General features: G+C 47.3%; 1 protein-coding gene and 1 long non-coding RNA gene across 2 annotated transcripts in view; one reads left to right on the top strand and one right to left on the bottom strand.

Annotated features, from left to right (window-relative positions):
- The window catches only part of CHRNA7 (cholinergic receptor nicotinic alpha 7 subunit), a 121679-nt gene that overhangs the window by 49876 nt on the left and 58725 nt on the right, over nucleotides 1-13078 (top strand). The window contains exon 4 of the mRNA XM_019951252.2: nucleotides 9146-9255. Coding sequence (XP_019806811.1) covers nucleotides 9146-9255 — 110 coding nt within the window. The remainder of the gene's footprint in view (nucleotides 1-9145; nucleotides 9256-13078) is intronic.
- Nucleotides 1190-1636, bottom strand: LOC141277863 (uncharacterized). The gene is made up of 3 exons (XR_012329729.1): nucleotides 1538-1636; nucleotides 1384-1450; nucleotides 1190-1221 (listed from the first exon to the last, which is right to left on the bottom strand). It is a non-coding gene; the product is annotated as an uncharacterized lncRNA (long non-coding RNA).

The raw sequence follows: 13078 nt of genomic DNA on the forward strand, positions 1-13078 counted from the left end.
AACCCAATCCAAAAATGGGCAGAAAACCTAAATAGACTTTTCTTCAAAGAATACAAACTGTTGGCCAAACAGCACATGAAAAGCTGCTCAGCATCACTAATTATTAGAGAAATGCAAATCAAAACTACAATGAGGTATCACCTCACAGCAGTTAGAATGGGCATCATCAGAAAATCTACAGACAAGAAATGCTGGAGAGGGTGTGGAGAAAAGGGAACCCTTTTGTACTGTTTGTGGGAATGTAAATTGATATAGCCACTATGCAGAATAGTATTGAGGTTCCTTAAAAAACTAAAAATAGAATTACCGTATGACCCGGCAATCCCACTACTGGGCATATACCCAGAGAAAACCATAATTCAAAGAGACACATGCCCCCCAATGTTTATTGCAGCTCTGTTTACAATAGCCAGTTCATGGAAGCAACCTCAATGCCCATCAACAGATGAATGGATAAAGGAGAAGTGGTACATATATACAATGGAGTATTACTCAGCCATAAAAAGGAACGAAATTGGGTCATTTGTAGAGACATGGATGGATCTAGAGACTGTCATACAGAGTGAAGTAAGTCAGAAAGAGAAAAACAAATATCGTATATTAATGCATATATGTGGAACCTAGAAAAATGGTACAGATGAACTGGTTTGCAGGGCAGAAACTGAGACACAGATGTAGAGAACAAACGTATGGACACCAAGGGGGGAAAGTGGTGTGGTGGTGGTGGTGGTGATGTGATGACTTGGGAGATTGGGATTGACGTGTATACACTGATGCGTATAAAATGGTTGACTAATAAGAGCCTGCTGTATAAAAAAAGAAAAAAAAAGATGGGGCTTTATTTTAAATTCATTAATGTATTCATAGATGACATTTTTATTGCTAAAACTGAGACATCGATACAGATTTCACTATCAATTCTATAGCTTTTAAAAATAGATGTAGGAACGTATAGTTCAGAATGAAAGGTACTTTGTAACAACAGGTTTACTCAGTTCCTTGAACTTCTTACAGATTACATGCCAAAAACAATGAGTTTTCATCAACGTGTATCAGTGGACAATTTGATTAGTTTCTCCTTCAATTTTGCTGAAAACAAAGAATTTAAAGAATTAAAATGCATCTGACCTTTGAAAGTATTTGTCACCCAAATTTTTAACAAAATTGACATAGACACTGGTATTTTGAATGGACTTTTTCTTGCTTCTTGGGTCAGTGTCCCTAGGTAAGAGTTGAGAAAAGGGAAATAGGTCTTTATTTGTGAAGTGGGAGGGGGATACTTCAACATGGAGGCAAAGGATGCTCCCAGGCAATTCTTGGGCAGGTGAGTTTTAGTTGGCTACACGTGGACATTGAGGGATAGAAAACAGAAAATGGATTTACTTCACACTGTCTGCTGTTTGTCCCAGGGGTACCCTTAGCTACGTCTCAGACCCCTTGCAGAACTTTCCTGTAGTGAATAAAGTAGGAACCTTTGAGAGTCTCCCTTGCAGGATTTAAAGCAACGTTCTTCAGTGTGTGGATCCCACCTGCACACCTGTGCCCGCCGACTCCAGCTTCCCTCCTTTTGCCAGGGGTACAGGGTCTGTGTTCCCCTGGAAGCCAGCCCTTCCTCAGTGGGCTTGGCTCTGTCTCCTGGCACCTGCTGAGAGCTGGGCTTTCACAACTACCCCTATCGCCTGGAGCATCATAATAGTGTCTGTGAGCCACTCATTAGCATACAGACATGATGCAGTCTGTCCCCATAAATCCGTCCGGTGACTTCCTGGTTCCTCTTAACCTTTATGGCAAGGCTCCCCTGAGCAGTGACCCCTGCCCTACTGTCCTCAATCTCTCCACTTGCATTCTCACTTAAACTCACCTTCATCTGGCTGTGTGTAAGCAAAGCACTAACCCCCAGGTTACTACATATTATGAGTAATGTTTTTACCCAGTTTATTTTGATGAGAATTTTCAACTATACCAAGAAGTTGAATTTATAGCACGCACCCATATACCTGCCTCCTGGATTCTATAATTAGCATTTTACTATACTTGCTTTACCCCATATCTGGGAATCTATTCATCTAGTTTATTTTTAAATGCAGCTCAAAGTAGAATTAGTGGACAGTGGTGCCCTTTTACCCACATATTTCATGGAGATCTCAAGAGTTCAGAGGGGTTTTTTTCTTTCTTTCAAGGTAAAGTATTTGCATACAATGCAATGCACAGATTCTAAGAGTGTATCTGTCAATAAATTGCCAGTAATGCCTTCAGGTCTGCAGCCCCCGCCCCCATCCCCTGCATTCAGGACTGTCATGTAAGGTATAGCTCTGGGAATCCTGGGGCATAATGCAAATGTTTCCTTTTTTACATAAAACTGCTTGTTTCCCAAGCCCTCTAAAGTGCAGAGCTGCTGTGGACAATTTTCTCATGGAGAGAGAGAGACACTGAATTTGCCTCTGGCATGTCAGGTCATGTTTCCCTGAGTCTCTGTTTCTTAGCCCTCAGTAAGTGATTGATCTTCAGCAATGTATATTATTTGGTGATTTTTACAAGGGTGTTGGTTTCCAGGAAAAATGTAACTGGATTATTACTTACTGCATTGAGTTCAGGTTCTCCATAAATAAACATCCTTGCTTTGGAAGATGTCACCAGAGGCCTCTAAATTTCTTTCAAGCACAGTGTATTTCTAATTAAGACTTGCATTTGCAGAGGCACCTGCAGCTTCATTTGTTTTAAAACTCACTTTTTAATCTCATGTACCTATTCAACTAATCTTTTCAAGCACCTGCTTTGTGGAAAGCATTGAACTAGGCCACGTAAGGGGGGGCCCAGAAAAGGATGAGACCCAGTTTCTACTTGCAAACCATTTCCAATCCGGCTGTGTAATTTACGCTCTAAAGAAGATTCAAATATCAAGACCAAGTACCTCCCTAGAGAATTGGCAGGAGGCAGGCTAGCTGTGTAGACCGTGGAATTGGCAGGTGGGAGAAATCTCTGCTTTACAGAAACGGGAGGGAGAGGAGGAAAGGCACAAACTCTTCTGAATGTGATGATCAGGGAGCCCGGGTGTCTCTAGGTGTGACCTTGCTAATTAGTGCTTCTTTCCAGGTGGAAAACAAGTTGGGTGCCTTCATAGCGCATGTCCTTATAAAGCTGGGTGGCACATTTATCTGGCACCTGTAGCTCATGGAGCAGTTGTAACAGTAGCTCCCAGCAGAATTTTAAGGAATCACAAGTATCTTGGATTTAGAGCAGACCTTAAAAGTTATCTAACCTCTGCCCTACCCAGTGTTTCCATCTGGAAAGCCATGGCATTCCTATTGTGGCCATAGCATGGCCAATGGGGAACTCAGATGTCACCCCGACAAGGCTTGGGAGCTGCCCCAGAGCCATGTGTAAGACGACCACCTTGATTCCTGCTCTTTGTGTTCTCCCAACTGGTGACCAGCCTCGCCTGCCCCAGCTATGGGGACAGACAAGAAGTGAGGCTCCATGCTGAAGACGGTCAAGGCCAGAGTCCCCAGGGACGGAGGGCAGAAATGTGGACAGGAGGGGACAGAGGACCCAGGAAATTGCTCTCAGCAACTGGTTTTTCTCTCCTCTCATTTCATGTTGCTGAATTCCTGTTCTGAAAACCTGAATCCACATTATCTTTTCTCTAGGTATTTCAACTCTGAGGTCAATATTATACAAATGATGGATTTTCTATACATTCAAAAAGAGAAACAGAGAAAACATTCTCTTTGACCTACAGTTTGTTGATTGTGTTTTCCTTTCTCTTACCTGCCCTTGATTTGTAGGACTTTCCAGTTATTTAGATAACCTGAAGGAAGAGAACGTGTCTGATCTTTCTGTTTACCTCTATATTCACAGGAGGAGGAAGCAGTTAGTGTATTTTCTCGGCAGATTAGTTTTATCATTTGGGGAGGCCTGTCAGACATAATCTGATTTAATCTACGAGAAGCCATTTCAGTTTCTAAAGAGACATTTGAGCCATCCAGAGACTTGTAGTTGCTTTAAAAAAAAAATCTGTTGTCTTTAATTTTGGAATTTTGACCATTCTTCTGGTTTCAGGTTTCCCATCCTTCTTATGCTTATTTTTTACCTCCTAATTCTAATGATGGATTAGATTCTAAACCATATTTATTTCTAAAATGCTTACCTTCTTCATTTCTGCATTCTTTATCACTTTTCTCTGACAAATAGAAATGCCATACGTTATGCTCATAGATGAGATGTCGGTGGCTTGCTTAGGGCCATAAGAGTAACCCACGGTTAAGGGTGGTGTTTCAATCACTGTGTCCCACTGAGAGAAGAAAGTTTTAGGGCAGAAGGAAGGAGGAGGCCCACTCTCTTCCTCTGAGATCAAAACAGTTGACGGAAAGAATGTTCAGAGCATGTGTGTGTGAGGTGTTTCCTGACACCAGGCACTTGGCGTCTGCCCATCCAATAGCTGGTTCTGTGATTCTCGGGACTCGACCTTGGTGTCCAGCAGTTCAGTTTTATTCTGAGTTAGCGTGCAGTCCCTCGAAGTAAGGGCTCAGTCCCACAAACCGCCCCCACTTGAGGCACAAACTGCAGATGGGGGAGCCAGGCAACCCACACTTCTGTCCAGCTGAGTTCAAATTGGACGTTCCCACCACACCCCGCTTGGGTACAGTATTTTCCTAGAACAGCTCCTGGAACTCAAGAGAAACCTTCATCTATGTTTCCAATTTATTATAAAGGATGCAGCTCATGCACAGCTGAGGGAGGAGATGCCAGGGCAGGTATGAGGCGAGAAGTGGAACTTCTGTCTCCCCACCCCAGCCACTGTGTCCCTGCACCATGATGTGGTCACCAGCCTGGTTTTCTTTTGTCCTGCTCCAACAGCATGATTTGTTTATTTATTTATTATTAATTTTTATTGGAGTATAGTTGCTTTACAATATCAGCCTTATTGTTCAGAGTTTCGTAACCCAGTCTCCAGCCTCTCTTCTCTTCCCAGAGATAGGGGTGGGGTGGGGATAAGGGTTCCCACCCTCTAATGCAGGGTTGATCTTTCCGGTGACCAGAGGCATTCTGCTGACCTGAGGCTGACTAGGGGCCCCACCCTAAGCCAACTCATTAGTATAAAAAATATGCTTAAAAGACATCTGATCACTCAGGAAGTTCCCAGGGTTTTAGGAGCTCTGTGCCAGGAACCAAGGAAAAAGACCAAATATATTTATTATACCATACTGTATTTTTTTTAAATGAAGTAAACTTTCCCTTCTCTTTCATTCACTTGCTCTCACTCTCTGCTTTCTTTCTTTCTTGCATTAAATATTTCCATGCAAGTGTGCACACACACATTTAAAAAGAGTTTCCTGTGGGCCCAAGGCAGGTTGTAATAGGGCCAGTTCTCAGACCCCTGAAAGAGTGGGATTCTTACTGTGCATCTTAGATCAAGGGCCCCTTCCTCCCCTGCGTTTCCCCTTAAGCATCCCATGTAATCGTATCTTGATGACTTAACGAGGAGGAATCACACAGAAATAGGGAGAGAATGCAAAGTGCAGCCTCTTCTGACGGGAAGCTCTGGGAGGGTTGGCGTTTCTAGGTTCATGCCTGTTTCCAGGTGCCCACGTGTGGAAGCTGTGCCAGCTGCTGTCTGTGCACAGATTTTGCTCAGTGCCTCTGCCTTCCCGGGCCTTGCAATCTGAGTGGGCAGTCAGTACTTTGGAGGATAGAAACTCCCCCACCTCCACTTGTTTATGGGCCCCTTTCCGCATCCATTCTTTTTTTTTTTTTTTTCGGTACGCGGACCTCTCACTGTTGTGGCCTCTCCTGTTGCGGAGCACAGGCTCCAGACACACAGGCCCAGCGGCCATGGCTCACAGGCCCAGCCGCTCCGCGGCACGTGGGATCTTCCCGGACTGGGGCACGAACCCGTGTTTCCTGCATCGGCAGGCGGACTCTCAACCACTGCACCACCAGGGAAGCCCCTCCACATCCATTCTTAAGAAATCTTCATGCAAATCCAGGACAATGCAGCACCAAGGTTCCTGCTCTATCCACCTCCTGACACTGAGCTGGCCCTTGCTCTCTCCACCTTTGGCTGCAGCTCAGTTATTACAGCTCTCATGTCCTCTGAGATTTTGTGAAAGGGAGGGTTCCCTCTTCCTTTTAAAGCCATCATGTATCACGTGCCTCCCAGGGCCATGTGACTTACCTGCTGTGACACTATCTCATTGCATCCTTACAGCGCCTGATGAGGTGTGACACATACGCGCAAACTGCAGCACAGAGAGGGTGGTTTACCTGCTAGAGCTCAGTTCTTCTCTGCCGGAGCCTTGGTACAAACCCGCCTGTCTGATTCCAAAGCTCCCGGTAGCCCCCCTTTCTGCCGTGAGGGTGAGAGAGACCCAGCTTGGCTTTGGACTAAGGAAGAGCCCCAGAAGGGCAGTGCCTTCAGGGATGATGAGCAGCCCACCTTGTTGGGGTGCAGAATCTGCCTGTGCAGACAGATTGGATGGGAAGAACCAACCACGGTAGAGCCCAGGAGTCACCCAGCTTGCCGTTCTGAATCCTGATCCAGTGACCAACAAAAAATATATCACTTCTCTGGGCCTCAGATTTCTCTTGTAAATAGGAATAGTAATGCTGGCATCCTGGCATCCTGGTGAGCATGGTACACATAGCAGACACTGAATGAGCAGGATGGCCGGGATACATGTCCTGGGGCACAGGGAGCTGGGGAGACGGGAAGGGTGAGGAATTGCCAGGGAGGCTTCCTGCAGCTCAGATCAGGTACCCTTAGGAGAGGTTTGAGTTTGACCAACAGAGTGCTCCCTCTTCCCTGCTTCCCCTTGCCCTGTGGCCATCATTTCAGCAGGCAGAGGAGATGGGTGTCTGCCTGCCACACCTAGCTTCCTGGGCAGTTCTTGGGGCCCTGGGGCCCTGAGCAGCATGGTGGGGAAGGTGACAGTGTAAGGCTCTGTGATAATCAGCTGCCAGAGAAGCATCCCAGGGCTGGATATGAGGACTTGGTCAGGAAAGCACAGATGTTGGGCACATGAAGGCTTATGCCCAGAGCAAGGGAGAGGAAAGAAGGGAGCGCTGGGCAAATGGGGCAGAGTTGGAGCTGCTGGAGCGGACACAGCATGGCTGGTACCCAGGCCTTCCTGCAAAACCGCTCGAACAGGTCTGGCTCTTTCTGGGTGCTGTGCTGTCCTGTCACAGCAGGGTGAGGGTGGGAGAGACCCTCCCCAGCTGCACATGTCTAATTAGAAACATCGGCCTGGTGGGTCTCTATCCTAAATGCCCCAGATGATACTTCAGCACGTTAGGTAGCAATACACCCTCCTTTCCATGGTCCATGGCTGTGAAATGCTGTTACTTGCCTGCATATTCCTTCTTGCCTGACTTCAGGTAGACCCAGAACTGGGATGCTTGCCTGCCCTTTCCAGAGGATGGTGGGATCTCTGGGACATGCCCTTTGACCCTTGCTGCAAGTTTCAATAGCTCTAGACCCACAGCCCCTTGGCTGCAATTCTCAAATCTCAGCAACTCTGAACATGACAGGATTTTTGGTTTGTTTGTTTGTTTTTGTTTTTATAACTTTACATCAAACTGATATTGATATGCATTTGTTAGACCTGCGCGGTCTCCTAGGAGTTTCGACTCGCCCAGGAAACAACAAGAGTCGGAAGTCGATGCAAAACGCAAGAGGTTTATTGAAGGCCGGTGCACCGGGGTTCCTTGGTCCTCACGCAGGAGGTCGAAGAAGGAACCCTTTTGGGCGCGAATATGTCAGTTTTATAGGTTCCCACTTCCCCGTATGTAAATTATAGATTTGGTTGTGTTCTCCTGCTGATTGGTCCCGGCTTAGGCTCGGACCAGAGAGGGAACTTGTCCCCAGCTGCCTGATTGGTCTTTGACAGACACCTTTTTTACATTTTGTTATCTCCCTCCTTCTCCCCAGCTGCCTGATTGGTCTTTGACAGACACCTTTTTTACATTTTGTTATCTCCCTCCTTCTCGGAAGGGGGCCGGACATCCTGGAAATTCACCCATTGTCTAAGAAGCCCCTATTGTCTGGAGAGTTCTTAATCATTAGCTGGAACAATGTCCCTCGAGTCCCACACATTTATTTTCTCAGTAAAAATATGCATGTTTTGCTGCAGAAATAATGATTGATTATAGGGAGTTGTCCCTGGACCAGCTTGGGGTGTTGCATCACATACCCTTTTAATCTGAGAAAGTTTGAGCTCCAGAGCAGGTGGCCCCAGGGGGACTGAATACAGGATGGGGGCCTTTACTGGGTCTGCTCTGATTATGCACACCTGTAGGAGCTGATGAGTCCAAACCCAGCAGCCCTGCGGTCCTGGCTGGGTGGTGCTGGTTGTCCAGCAGTGCAGGTGGGGTCCTACCTGGGCAGTCTTTACAGAGCTAGTGGACCCCAGGTAGCTCTGGGGTGCATAGTCCTGGCGCGGAGGACCCCAGACATGGGCCTTCATCTCACAAAGACCCCTCAAGAGCCAATTTCAGGCCTAGCCCCAAAGAGATGCACCTGTGTTCACGTGTTTATAAATATTTCCTGTACCCTCATGTGCTGATTCATTGTTTTACTGCCAACACCCATGTTTGCATTTTTGAGTTGTGGTGTCAGAAGCACTATTCCTACGTGAAAATAATAATTCAAATCCAAAAACAGTGCCTTAGAAATTTCTGAGAGGTACCCCCGCAGCTGCACGAAGTTGTTTCATGGAAATAAATATTCTTCATTTTTCCAGCTTGGTTCTTGTTCTAATTGAAATAATGAATTTATTTGTCCAAAGTGTCTTTACAATGGAAAACTTTGAAGGCAAGACAGTTCTTTAATTGGCTAGGAAAAAACCCATCTGCTATGGGAGGGGAAGGCTTGGGGGCATTCAGTGAACTGGAATTAACTTTAATGCTACCTTCTGACTGTGGTCATGGTGACAGCAGGATCTCAAATGTGATTTTTTTGCTATTCATGGTCATTTTGTAAGGGGTTATTTAATTCCCAGTTTCCATATATTTTACAGATAGCAACTCAATTATGTAAATAAGTGCCTGGAACTCTTTTTGGTTTTGAACTTATCTAATAATCTCTTATAAGATATATTAGCAGGCAAGGAAGCAAAGTGCTGCTAATGGCGCCCTCTGTGTTTGTCAGTCTTGGATGGATCACTATTTACAGTGGAATATGTCAGAGTATCCAGGCGTGAAGACGGTTCGTTTCCCAGATGGCCAGATTTGGAAGCCAGACATTCTCCTCTACAACAGGTAAGCACAGTGGACAAAGGAGAAAAATGAGTTTATTTTTGGACGTGTTTAACAATCAAATATATTTGAGTGTTTTATAGCAATGCCAGTACATTATCTGTAACTTGGGACTGTGGATCCCCACGAGGCTTTGTAGGAAGCAGCTCTGTCCCATGTCCAGCGTTCTCTGTCCTGGCACGCAGGCCTGCAGCACCCAGCACACTGCCCCCGACGGCCATGTCCACAGGGCTGTGCATTACAGGTGTGTAGGTACTTGTGTGCATGTTGGCACTGAGACATTTTTGCTTGTGGCCATACCTTTGCCCCTGAATGACAGCAGTTACATTCACAGCATGAGAAGTTGCTGGTCAACGGGACGCATGGCTGGGGTCCACTTTCTGGGACCCAGGTCCTCATTTGATGCAGTGTCCTTTGGGCATTGGGAGAGCCCTGTGGGGCAGCTGAACACAGGAGACTGTCATCTCTAGCCACACTCAGAAGCTTGTACCTGACAGAAGACAGACAGATAGCAGTCATGTTCTAATAAATGTAGTCCTTCTCCTGAGGTCAGGAAAGGAAGGATTCATTAGTCATCCAAAGCTGTCTGATTTGTAGAGTGGAAGCCCAGAAGGCAGATATCCAGGTAGGGTAAATTTCTAGAAGCATTAAATTATTTGCTAAACTACATAGTCACAAAAGGGAACCCAGCGCCTTTCTTTCTAATAAGGCTTGGGATGGGATAACCAGCTTAATATACAAGAAAGATATTTCCTAGTGATGGCTGCTGCCTCTGGTCCCACCTGGACAAGAAGGAAGCCGAGTACCTTCCTGACTCAGGAAACAGTGCCGCCATCGGCCACTGCCCACGGTCATCCCCCCGGGACCAGCTGATGTGTTTGTCCTGCACTGGCTCCTTCCAGAAGGCTGGGTATTCCAAGTCTTGTTTTCCCTTTTAATTGTTTTTCTTTCTTACTGACATCACATTTCATTTGAATCCTTGGGCCTGTCTCTAGAAGACTACACCTCTTCTGATTTGCTGCCACTCTTCAGTTTCTTAAATTAGTTCAGGCAGCTGAGCTTTGAAAGATGTCTCAGGTCAGAGTAAGTGATCCCAACTGAGTAGAAGCACAGGAGTCCCCATGCCTTCTCCTTGGCTCATCTGTTTTCTGGGGGTGGCTATGTTAGTTGCCCAGGGCTGCTAGAACAAAATACCGCAGACTGGATGACTTAAACAACAGAAATTTATTTTCTCAGAGAAATTCATTTTCTCTTGGAGGCTGGAAGTCCCAGATGCAGGTGTCTGCAGGGTTGGTTTCTCCTGAGGCCTCTCTCCTTGGCTTGCAGATGGCCACCTTCTCCCTATGTCCTCACAAGGTCTTCCCTCTGTGTGTGTCTGTGTCCTCATCTCTTCTTATAAAGACATTAGTCATGTTGGATTAGGGCCTATTCTAGTGACCTCATTTTAGCTTAGTTACCTCTTTAAAGACTATCTCCAAATACAGTTTCGCTCAGAGATACTTGGGCATGTGGATTAGGACTTCAACCGATGACTTTTGGGGGAACACAATTCGGCCTATTACAGGGGCATTGCCGTTGACTGCTTAAGGACAAAGGGTTAGGATTGAACAAGTCTAGGTGTAAATCTTAACCATAATGTTTACTATGTCTGTAAGTCTCAGATTCCTCCTTTGCCCGGTGGGGGAAATGCCAGCCTCGCAGAGTTTGGAAGGATGACTGCAGATGTACGTGGCATGCTTGGGTGGTACTTGGCAAAGAGTAAACATTCACTAATGGCAGTCGTGTGCTCACAGGCCTGATGATGAGGATTTCTGCTTCAAGTAAGACGGGTTTGACAATTTAAAAAAGAAATACCAATAATGTTTTCCATTATTCTCAATTCAGTTTTTTTATCTGAAATCAAGAATAAATATGATAAAATGGTAGAATCTTACGAATGAGGCTTTAAGAGATGGGTCTTATGGCTTATCTGTAAGACCTTAAACCCCAATAAATAAAATGTTTGGAGTTCTGGGGCTTCCCTGGTGGCACAGTGGTTGAGAGTCCGCCTGCCAATGCAGGGGACACAGGTTCATGCCCCGGTCCGGGAAGACCCCACATGCCGCAGAGAGGCTGGGCCCGCGAGCCATGGTCGCTGAGCCTGCATGTCCAGAGCCTGTGCTCCGCAATGGGAGAGGGCACAGCAGTGAGAGGCCCGCGTACCAAAAAAAAAAAAAAAAAAAAAAAAAAATGTTTGGAGTTCCTAATATTTTGGCTAATGAAGAGTTACCAAGTATTCTATACATACCTGAATTTCAAGGAGCAAAGATACAGCGGTCTCCGTCTGATGGATGACACCTGGGACCCGGCCCCCAGGAATAATGCTTCCCCTTCTTCCTCTCCTGTATCCCCTGAAGCTCCAAATAGCCATCATCCTCCTGCCTCTCAGTCCCGTTTCCCTGTTGAATGAGTCTGCCAGCCTCTGCCACGGGATCTGTAGAGGCTGCCTCCTCTTCTGCGTTAGTTTTCTTCCGAGAAACGAGATATAGGATTTTTTACCTGAAGTAACTGCTAACTATATGGCTGCGCGGCCACGTGAGCACAGCGAGGGCTAAGCAGGTTACGGAAGATATTGAAGCCAGTCGTAGACACGGCGCCAGTTATCTTTTGCTGCTTAACAAATTAACAACTGACCCTGAGCTTAGTGGCTTAAGGAAAAAACACAGCGCAGATAATTTCTCGCCATGCTGTGGACTGGCTGGGCCCGCGTGGCTGCTTGTCTGCTCCGTGAGATGCTGGCGGAAGGCAATGGGCCGGGGCTCAGATGAGCTGGGATGTGGGGATGCACCGCCAGGGCTGGCAGTGGTGGTGATGGTGCCGTGGGTGGGGGCTCAGCCGGGGCTGCACCTGTGCCAGCTTGGCTGTCTCCTCCCTCCCCGAAGGTCTTCCACGTGGCCTGGCAACACAGGAGAGGCAGGAAGTGGGGGCTCCGGGGCCCTTAGGGACTGAGCGTGAGAAACCAGTCAGCCCTTTACCTGGTGGTCCTGTTGGGCAGAGTAGATCTGGGCGCAGCCTGGAGGAGGGAGGAGAAATCAGCTGTTCCCTTATCCAGGGCACCAGGGAGGGAGGCGGGGAGGCTGCCCTGGGGAGACCAGCTGTCCAGGCTGAGAGGGGACAGTGATGACACAGGAAGGTCAGAGTAAAGACTGGGAGGATTGGAAGGACCAAAACAGATGCGCATAATGAAGGAGCACTCAGCTCAGGGCACCCTGTGGGGCTAGGAGGAGGGGGAGACGCAGGGTGACACCGTTATCCCTGCCTCCATGGGCTAGCCTCCCTCCGCTGCCACTCCTCCTGCCGCAGTTGTGTGTGGGCCCCCCGCCACCCCCAACCCCGCAGCCTCCTCTTCCACCTGCTGTCCATCAGCTCAGGGATGTGCCCCGACTCCCACTGTTTACACGTGCCCCCTCTCGGCATGGGACAGTCACCCTTCTCTGCCCCCAGACCTCAACTCGACACCCCTTTGGCTCCAGACACCTCTCTCTGTCACCTGATCTCCTAGAAGGGCGTTCCTGTGCCCAGTAGCACGCAGGTTCTGCCCCCTCTCCTGGGCACCTGGAAAGCACCTGACTAATATTTGTGCACAGATGAGATGGAAGCATGGAGGGAGGACCCAGGTGTGAGGAGGAGCAAAGGGGATGATGCCAGTGCCGCTAAGGACAGCAAAGGGAAGAAAGGAAGGAGAGAAATCATATTGGCAGCCTGGAAAATGTGAGACTGGGTGACTGAGTCCAGAAACTGACACAGGAAGTAGCAAAAACAGGCCTGAATTCAGTAAGATCCTAAC

This window comes from Tursiops truncatus, chromosome 2 (assembly GCF_011762595.2).
Source record: "Tursiops truncatus isolate mTurTru1 chromosome 2, mTurTru1.mat.Y, whole genome shotgun sequence".
In the NCBI taxonomy this organism is placed as follows: domain Eukaryota; kingdom Metazoa; phylum Chordata; class Mammalia; order Artiodactyla; family Delphinidae; genus Tursiops; species Tursiops truncatus.